General features: G+C 49.1%; 1 protein-coding gene across 8 annotated transcripts; it reads left to right on the forward strand.

The window, feature by feature from the left end:
* The first annotated feature begins 676 nt into the window (after positions 1-676).
* Positions 677-5,529, forward strand: LOC109749086 (type IV inositol polyphosphate 5-phosphatase 7). Of its 8 annotated transcripts, none has more exons than XM_020308076.4 (14): positions 677-1,689; positions 1,798-1,885; positions 2,130-2,195; positions 2,350-2,437; positions 2,531-2,635; positions 2,749-3,246; positions 3,449-3,587; positions 3,714-3,907; positions 4,005-4,113; positions 4,207-4,355; positions 4,471-4,722; positions 4,835-4,933; positions 5,058-5,104; positions 5,205-5,529. In XM_020308076.4, exons 1-11 carry the CDS (start codon positions 1,660-1,662, stop codon positions 4,697-4,699), a joined length of 1,695 nt encoding a protein of 564 aa, XP_020163665.1. In that variant the 5' UTR covers positions 677-1,659; the 3' UTR covers positions 4,700-4,722; positions 4,835-4,933; positions 5,058-5,104; positions 5,205-5,529. The 8 variants fall into 8 exon arrangements, with proteins under 8 accessions (XP_020163665.1, XP_020163668.1, XP_020163667.1 ...); XM_020308079.4 differs by having other exon boundaries at positions 791-1,689; positions 5,032-5,108; XM_020308078.4 differs by having other exon boundaries at positions 791-1,689; positions 5,032-5,104.
* Positions 5,530-10,085: the final 4,556 nt, after the last annotated feature.

Genomic DNA, 10,085 nt, shown 5'->3' on the forward strand with positions numbered 1-10,085 from the left:
AGAAAACGGCCAAAACATCCCAATTATACAAAAATTGGGGAAAATAAAGAAACATGTTACCTGTGTCGTCAGTAATCCAGTGTTCCTAGAGTGGAGTGTTTTGGTGACCAGTCTCCATGAGCCCTTCATTTTTGAAGAATTTAAAATTCAACGTTCCGGACTCGAAAAAATCTTTAAAAAAATATACAAGGATGAAATGTATATATGTGCAAAAATCGAGAATGAAATACCATGAGATGCGACTTTGTACAAAAAAAAAAGAAACAGATGTGAGAATGAACGGTAACATGTGTTGAAAAGCCCAAATTTTTTTTTTTGCACAACCCTCATTTCGACGTATTTCGTCATGAAGATTTACACACATGTGTACATCTGCATTTTTTTCAGAACTTTTCGAAACGTAAAAATACGAATTTTAATGATTTTTGAATTTTGCAAATGGAGTTTGGCCTCCAAAAGCAATTTGCGGTTTTCCTGCTCATATGAACAGAGATGATAAGCAACATATGGCCAATAAAGCCTCAAAGTATATTTCCCTAAAAAAAAGCCTCAAAGTATATAATGACAGTAATAAACACCATTAGCTTAGCTTAGCTTTGCTTTGCTTCTTTGGCCCGCATCGGGCTTGGAGCTAAAGAGCAAAGGCTACATAGTAGTAGAAGGCAAAGCAAAGCGCAGCAGCCAGCAGTAGCCGAAGAGCAGAGCAGAGCAGCGGAGGCCCCCAAACCCAAAGCTTGCCAAAGCTTTCGCTTTATTCCCTTTATATTGGCCTCCGTGCCTCCCTCCCCCCACACTCTGCTACTGCCGCTGCTCCCTCGCCTCGCTCAGTCCGTCCGTCCCCTCCTCCTGCTCGCCTCCCTCTCCTTGAACCCACAGACCGCGCAGCGCGCAGCGCAGAGCACCGCGCCGCGCGCTCGGCTCTCTCCCGCCTCCCCCACCACGACCCTCCAACGCCGCCGGCGCCCCGGGGCTCACACCTCGCATTGCGCGCGACGTGGGCGGCCGGCTCACACAGGCGCCCGGCTCCGTGTCCTCCGCCGGGTTCTTTGGATTCACTTCCTTTCTCCCAGGTGCCAGCCATCCCCTCCCCCATTTATTTCCGCTGCCCCTCCCCGGCCCCCGGGCGTTCCCGCACGGCCCGGCCATTAACTCCCGCCCGCTCGCCCGCCACCGGCATTGATCCGGCCGGGCGTCGTGAGCTGGGCGTCTGGTGGGCGTGATTGCAGGAGCTTTCTCTCTTTACAGGCTCGTGCCGCCGGCCTCTTTTTGGGCCGTCTTTAATAATCCTCGCCTCTGCTTCCTGAATCTTGCGGACGGTCTCTGCTTCCGTTCTTGATCTCGTTCCCCCACCCCCAAATACGCCATCCGTCGGTCCTTCTTTTCCCCATCAATCGCCTCTCGAGGGATTCTTGCTCCTTTTGGTCCGAGCCGCCGAGCAATTCTTGGGAATTCCTGCTTCTCCTTCCCAGTGTGGAATCTTCCAAACAAGGGGCGAAAAAAGGGGGAGGGAGAGGAAGAATCCGCCCTCCTCCCTTTTGCTTTAGGATATCTATATAAACTGTTCTTAGTGGGGGTACTGGAAAAGGGGGGCGAAATTGGGAGGGGATTGGAGGGAGGAGCCATCCCATCCCTGGACCTGTATGAGGAAGCATTGAGACAATGAGAGATGAGACTCCAACCAAGAACAGGGTAAGTGACCAGACTACACATCAATCAACAGCTACTACTATTATCTTCACAATTTTTCTGTGTCCGGTCTCTGATCTTGCTTTGTTTCTGATTGGTGTGGGGGAAAAGCTGTCCTGGTCCAAGACCATCGTTAGGAAGTGGTTCAACATCAAAACAAAGGCCAAGGACTTCCATTCGGATTATGGAGTCGAACAAGGTACTTCCATTCAGCTGTTAACTTCAGACTTTTTTCTTGCTCGGTGTTGTTCTGGCTGTTGGATCACATAAATTTCCTGTTGTTTCCAGAAGCAAGTTTGACCTCCTGCCTCCTGCTCACGTGTAGTGTAGTGGATTTTTTTTGTTATTGTTGCAGAAACAATCAAACACATGCTTGAGACCTTAGTAAAAATGCAGTTTGTTTTTACTGTCCTTGTGCTAAAATTTTGCTTTGACTATTTCAGTGGGGATGCAGTGGAGGACCAGCTTCTCAGAGAGGGATGTATGCAAGACCAAGAAGAGCAGAACAGGTACTACATTTTGCTTGCGTCCTCAGTCCTCACAGTAACTATTACTACTGCATTTTCAGATTTTTCACCCGTTTCCGTGGGTGCAAAATTGGCCGGTCAAAATGGTGTCCAATGCCCAACTGACTGAATTAACTCCACCTGTCCTCCTTGTTAGAGAGGTTGCCCAGGAAGAACTCCGATCGAGACTGTCGAGCAGGAAACGGGATCGACCGCGCCTACATCACAAACACGCAGGACTACAGGTATATAATGCCTCTGTACAACACGACCGATTCGCCGATCATTGCGAAAGCGAAGCCAGTTTGATGTGACAATCCATGTAACCGTGTGCTTAGGGTCTTTGCTGGTACATGGAATGTGGGAGGAAGGTCACCATCCAGTCATCTGAACCTGGAGGACTGGCTCCATACTTCTCCTGCTGCTGATATATACGTCATTGGGTATAACCTCTAAACTCATGCATTTACTTGAGCAGATATTCGTTTGATGTATAGAGCATAAACATCCTGAAAAATGGTACAAATGAATAATGAGAATGTTGTTGTCCTATCAGGTTTCAGGAAATTGTTCCTTTGAATGCTGGCAACGTCCTGTTGACCGAAGACAACGGTCCAGCCAAAAAGTGGGTTTCTCTTGTGAGAAAGACGCTAAATAATCTAGATCTCCAGGGCTCTGCTGGGTACAACTACCATACCCCGTCGCCGGCTCCGGAACCTATCGCGGAGCTTAATGTTGATTTCGAGAGATCATCGAGGAGGCAAAAGAACTCTTCGTTCTTCCATCGGCGTTCATTTCAGTCCTTGGGTCGAAGCTCAAGAATTGACATGATGGATCCACACTCCCTAGTGGACCGACGGTTCAGTGTTTGTGACCGGATTAGCTTTGGGAGCAGGCCGAGCGATGTTGACACCAGTATGAGGTGCGGTGGGTCCTCTGATGATGAGAATATGGACGAGGAATCACCTGGTGGCACCTTCTTCTCACCAATGCCATGTGGATATGGTGCTCCACTATCAACAGATGACAATAACAGACGGTTGGTAAACTCCAAGTAAGTATTCTTGACAATGAATATAAATTCTTTGTGCCTGTAGCATAACTTAGTTGTTGCTGAGACTAAGTTGCTAATGACACAGTTTCCACTGGAAAGTAGGAACTACTAATATTTCATTGAAATATCTTACAAGCTTCATTCATCACTTGGAATATGACTAAAGTTCTCTGAACTGAAACTCAGATTTTCTATGACACAGCAGGTATTGCTTAGTTGCTAGCAAGCAAATGGTTGGGGTTTTCCTAATGGTATGGGTGCGGAGTGACATAAGGGAGCATGTGAAGAACTTGAAGGTGTCATGTGTTGGAAGAGGCTTGATGGGATATCTTGGAAATAAGGTACTGTTTGCTATTTATTACTCAGCTTTTCTAGGTGTGCAGTAGTCAATCTTAACTTCATTATTTTTTTCTGGCACTTTTTTTGGCTTTACATAGTTTTATATGACCCATTCCCTCTTTTTTTAGGGATCGATATCAATTAGCATGTCTCTGCATCAGACAAGCTTCTGCTTTGTTTGCACACACTTGACATCAGGTCAAAAAGATGGCGATGAACTTAGAAGAAATGCGGACGTGGTGGAAATATTGAGGAAAACCAGATTCCCACATGCTCATGGTGCACGCGACGAGAAGTGGCCAGAGACAATCCTTGACCATGAGTATGTTCTACTTCCAGCTCGGTTATACGCAAGTAGAATAAAACTGCGAAAATGGAGCACCAATATCTTGGGGTCTCATATATTTTGTTTCTTTCAGTCGAATAATATGGCTCGGGGATCTGAATTACCGGATAGCTCTTTCCTATCGCTCTGTGAAGGCTTTGGTTGAGATGCACAATTGGAAACAATTGTTGGAAAAAGATCAGGTAAGCCATATCATATACCTCTTGAAGCAACTTGTGCTACTGTTGCAATCACATTTTTGGCCTTGTTTCTTACCTGAACATTTTCTGCAACAGCTTCGTATAGAGCAAAGGTTCGGTCGGGTATTCGCGGGCTGGAAAGAAGGAAGGATTTACTTTCCACCCACGTACAAGTACTCGTACAACTCCGACAGATACGCAGGCGACGACATGCACCCAAATGAGAAGCGGAGGACACCCGCATGGTAAAAATTCACAAAACAAAACTCATCAATGCATTATTACATCCAAGCATGTCTTCTTCCCCTTTTACACCCTTATTACTTTCACCTCAACAAAGCATTTTTTGTCTTTCTGAAGGTGCGATCGGATTTTATGGTATGGCAGAGGCCTAAACCAACTATGTTACGTCCGCGGCGAGTCTAGATTCTCGGACCACAGGCCTGTATACAGCATTTTCACGGCGGAGGTTAAACTGCCGAGCCAGGCCCAGTTCGGCAGCTTCACTCGGTCCAGCTCCCTAATGGGGGTGGATGAACTGCCATATCCAACTTATCCACGCAGTTACACAGATATCAACTTTTACTGATTGTGCATCCCCACGGAGCCAAGGTTCATATACTACTAGACTGCATTGTCTCATTGTTTAAGCTGGCTGCTCTGTCAGCTTCACTGAATTCCATGTGAAGGCATCGTACTCATCATCATCATAGCTTCCCTGCAGACATTCTTTCTTCGGTGCCAGAGTAGGAGTAGGCCTGATGTCTGATGAAACTTCATTCCTCCCAAGATTCCAGCAACTGGAATATTTTCCAGGCAACAGGTGATTCTGAGCTGCTCTGCCCTTTCCGCACTTCAGTTCTTGTGTCCTCGGTGCTGTGATAGTACTATTTTTAATGGAAAGTTTGCTTGGACTAACAGGTACCTCACCTCTGACCGTTGTGCAGATTGCAGATACTCTAGCCAAGAAGATGGCTTGTAATTCCAGATTTAGGTAGGTATGATGCATACACTACTAGCACTTGATATCGTTTTGGAGAGAAGTGTAAAACTGGAAGACTGACACCTTCCCACACCTATTCTCTATTCTACAGGAAGGTTTGCGCCGTTCGTTCTGCACAGTTTTGATTGATTCTAACCATCTCCGGGCGGACACAAACGCAACCAAAATGCAAGATAGTTGTGGTCCTGATTTGAGCTAGCAGTACGAGTAGCCACTGACAGCCGAAGCTAATTTTGTGGCGTGCCTTTTGGATTATTTTTTTCCTTTTCCCGAGCGGTTTGTGACTCTGGAAGGGAAGGCTTGTTTTTCTTTTTCCTCTCCGTTTTTTTGCTTGGTCTCGTGATGTAACAAGAGCCGCTTGGCTCAGCTCGGTCATTTTTAGTCAATAGAAAGAAACAGCCACCATTTGTACAGCATGACGTTTGTGCCTGACAGAATAGAGTAGTAGCACTGGAGTGTCCCGGCCCATGCTTGGCAAGAAATGATCACCGGCACGGGCGCACACCTGTCCATGCATGCTTGTGCGCAAAGCAATGCTCCCAGGACAAAAGAAGAGAAAGTTTCACCCACAAGCCGCCGCTGCCTCTGCCTGCTGCTGTGCCCGGCCGGCAATATTGTTTTGTTTTCTTCTTCTACCTTTGGCAAGGCCAAGGGGAGGGGCGAAAGCGAAGCCTACAGCGAGGGGCAGAGGCTGCTGGCCGCGTGGGCGGCAGGCCAGGCCGGGGGACACGAAAGCGGTGGGGGCGCGCCAAAAGGGCCGAGGGCGCTCCCTTCCCTGTCCGTCTACTCAGATGCAGATGGAGATGGAGATGGAGTGCAGGTGCGAGCGCTCATCAAGGGGAGGGTGGTGCTACCGGTCAATCGCCGGTAGGAGTGCGACGCCATTGCATTGCCATGGCGTGTCTGCTGTGTCTTTTGCTTTCTCATCAAAAGGATGGAAACAAAAAGAGACGAGGGCAGGGGGAGACCCTCGGCTCGCTCGGTCCAAAACTACTGTGATTGATGCCCAGGGTCCATAGTGGAAGGCAGATAGGACCACCCGTGTCGTTTTTACCTCCTTTGCTTTTGTATTACGCCTCGCCGGGCTGCAAACCCTAGGCTGATCTCCCTCCCTTCCATGGCTGGCTCTGAGAGTTTATATTTATGAATATCGGCTGCTAGCCAGGCATGCTGCTTGATTCTTGCAGGGCAATGAGCAGTTTATTCTTGCAGGGCTGAGAGTTTATTCTTGCAGGGTAAATAAACCGGCCAGCGGCTTTATCGGTACTAGTATTAATTTAGCCTAGAGCCCTCCTAGACCACCTCCAAATCAGCGGCACCACGAAGCGTATGGAGCCGCGGTCACCACGGAAATGGAGCAAAGCCAGCGCATGGCAAGGGCCGACGATGGCACTCACAGTTGGTCACTCGGCCGGACCCGCGCCGCACGCCAGCGGCGTCCTCCTACGCTACACGGTTCTACTACTATTTTTTGGACGATGGCCGTTGAAGGGTAGTTGTATTGTACTTATGCTTTCGGCGCTCGCCTGCGGACGCCGGCGGTGAGCGGCACGGCAGCAGCGGCCGAGAAAGGCAGGTCCGTGCATGCAGATACAGATGCAGATAGCGTGTCCGTGTGTGTATGCCGGCCGGCATGGGATCTCATCTCTCATCTTTCTCACCGCATGTGCATGGTGACAGCCAATCCATTGTGATTACACCCATTACGGTCAGTGTACCATCTGCTTCCGTCCCGTGACTTGTCACATGAACAAACAAACCTCGTGACGGCAACTAGCAGCGCTCACAAGAAAGTCGCGACGACGACGTATAATCGCCTCGCCTCGCCGGGAAGCTTTCGCTGGACGGAGAACAAATGGCGGCATGCCGGCCACCACCGTCCCCTGTAGCCCCATCGTCTGCTGCTGCGTAACATCGACAAGAGATCTGGATCAGACCTCGCGTCCCCATCATGTTTGCACGAGTGGACTACCATGGTCCTGCTAATCCATCGATCCTGCTGGAACATATAGTAATTAGCATCGCACTCTGTCATGCATTCATTTCCGTCGACGAGGACGACAGAACAAACAGAATCCCCGTCCATGCGTCCGCCCGGCAGAAGAACGAGGGGATAATAAATCCGTGGATTTTTTTCCCCAGCTTAAAAGCGGGCAACACCAAGCTCGGAGCATGGACATCTTTCTTGAATCCTTTTTCTTCGGCGTTCTCTAAATTATACTCTTCCGGGCTCTGATTTATGGAGCAGGACGAGTTATTGGCAGGGTCCGCTGCCTCTGTTGCATGCGCACCTTTTCACGTAGAACTCCGTCGAGTTGAGTTTATCTTCACTTTTGTTGTTGTGGTTGCGAAATCAATATACCAACGAATTTTATACACGTTGGCGCACAAGTACCATCGCGCAGCTGACTCCACTCCACTCGCGGTTGTTGCTTTCGCTGTCATAGGCCTCTTCCTCGCTACATGTAGTGAGTGAGATTTTGGTGGAAAGAATGGAAGGATCCTCTTTTGTTTTTGGTCGCTTTATTACTTTGCGGATCTCCCAAATATGGACTGCTCTTCCGTCCAAGTTTGACGCTAGTAAAGTAATAAATGGATCGCCCGCTGGTGTGTGTAGGTAAGCCATAGCCTAGCCAGCCCCATATACAGATCTTCTCTTGGTTCTTTCGAGATTCGAGCGAGCAAGCGAGAGATGGTGGCCTCGCAACTCGCATCGCATCTCTCGGCAGTGCCTTCTTGGGATCGTCATGAACCAATCTCTCATTCCTCAACACTGCTAGTAGGAGTATTGCACTAGCACTGCATAGGCATAGCCCGACCTACTCCTACGTCTACATGGATGCGGAATCTGCGAGTGAGTGCTGCATCTGTCGAGGGAATATGTTCAGAGTAGCCTATGTTGAGACGACGCATCCTACTAGTAGTAGGAGAGGGAAAATATCCTGTGACAGCATGTTACCATGTCACAAAATTCAAATTTACATGATACAAAAAATTCTAAAAAATTCTAGTAGGAGAATAGTAGTAACTCGTATTACCCCTGAGTAGACGGGCATGCTCGGTTGCCCGGTCCGCCTGCCGAGGGACAGCGGCCCTGCGCAACCCATCACCCGTGTTTTGTTAACTCCTGTTGTGGGCAGGCCCTGTGATCTGGCCGGCCGGCCGCAGGTTGTATTGTACTTCCTCCGTTCGGAAATACTTATCATCAAAATAAATAAAAGAAAATGTATTTGAATGTATATTAGTTCTAGATATGGTTTTTTTTATCCATTTTGATGACAAGTATTTTCGGACGGAGGGAGTACGTACCAACGGACAGAACCGGGCTGGTGATCACACGCGTTTCACAGAGTGTAGTGGCCGATCAGCCCGCTGTTGCCACTCTGTGATATCGGTCGGGGATATATCTTTTCCATGGCAGGGAGCCTCCACACGTCGGACGACCCCATCGATCGCAAGAGCCGGTGCCAACATGCTGGGCATCCGTGTCCCTGCGGTGCTTGCTGGAGGTGACACTTACTTAGAACACTGTACGTGCCACAACTTCATGTCGTCTACTCGTTGCTGTCCACTGCCCTGCCATCTCTCCTGTCTTTTCTTTGTCTTCTCCGCACACGCACACTACTTGGTCTTATTCTTCACCGTACGTGTTGAAACGACTAAACTAACGTGCAAAACACCTTGGTGCCGGCGGTGCGCGGCGAGGCAGTGCAGTAGAGTACAATATGCACGAAACGCATCTTCCTTTAGCACGCGAATAGGGGCGGCCGGCCACTCCGGCGAATCATGGGCATGTCTCCGCCAAGCCGTCGAGCCCATCTCATCTATCGTTCCCTCACAAGTACGTACACGGACCCCATCTCGCCGGCCGGTCAAACGAAGACACACGGCGCGCCGCAACCGCCGTTCTCCTCGTGCACCGCGCCCACCGTCGCCGTTCTTCGTCGCCGTCGGCACACTAGAATATATGCACATGCGCAGTTCATGCACGGCGGCCCATCAAAATTTTGTAGAGGCCACGAACGAACGAATGGTCAGGTCTTGCTCGTGAGCTGCAGTGGGGGCGCGACGCCAACGCAAAGCAGGCATGATCAGGATGAGCTACTAAACAAGCTACTAGTGGCTCAACGCACAAACAAGGGGACCAAAGGGACCCAAGGCGAGCACACATGCACATATACATATTGTAATGGCATATTAGCATTTGGTATTAATTGGAAGGTTGATGGATTGAGCTGGGGCTACAGCAGCGTTGCAACAGCACGGGCGGGCACACACGCATCACCTGTATTATGTGTGTTGTAGTGAAGCTTCCACTCACCCCAAGAGGAGAAGGTTCATGAGTGTGCATGATGCATCAACCGGATCGGCGTCGATCATCCGCACGAGGTTGTGGAATATACTCTTGTGACAGGATTTGTGTGTGACATATGCTGCACTACCCATGCATGCATACTCACTACTCAGTGACTAGTAGGAAAAAGGAATTCGGTCGCTCGAGTGGTAGGAGCATCACTCGGGAGGTTCATATATTTGGAAGTGGGACTCCGTTCAGGTGTCATCTGGTCAAACTGTGGGCTCCTTCTGGTTGGCACTTGCTTTCCGTTTCTGATGCAGAGTAAGCTTCAACATCGCTCGTCACTTTCTTGATGTATTTCTTCTTTCATCATTGCTCGTCTGATTAACCATTAATTGTGCAGCGTGAACTCTCTGCTCTTAATTTTTTATTCCAGGAGAGCCACGCACTAGCTACGCTGACTCATCTACGCATGCATGTCCATGCATGCATAGAGAATCTTGTCAAACGCAGGTATGGGCAACCTCTTGTGCTGTGCTGCAAACAAGATTGATAGGTGAAGGCCCAGCAACTAAACGAAAGCTCTGTTGTGCCACACCGGCATCGATAATACACATGATGATTGTGAGGAGTGGAGGAGAGAGAGAGAGAGAGAGAGAGAGAGAGAGAGAGAGA

The sequence above is a fragment of the Aegilops tauschii genome, chromosome 4 (assembly GCF_002575655.3).
Source record: "Aegilops tauschii subsp. strangulata cultivar AL8/78 chromosome 4, Aet v6.0, whole genome shotgun sequence".
In the NCBI taxonomy this organism is placed as follows: Eukaryota; Viridiplantae; Streptophyta; class Magnoliopsida; order Poales; family Poaceae; genus Aegilops; species Aegilops tauschii.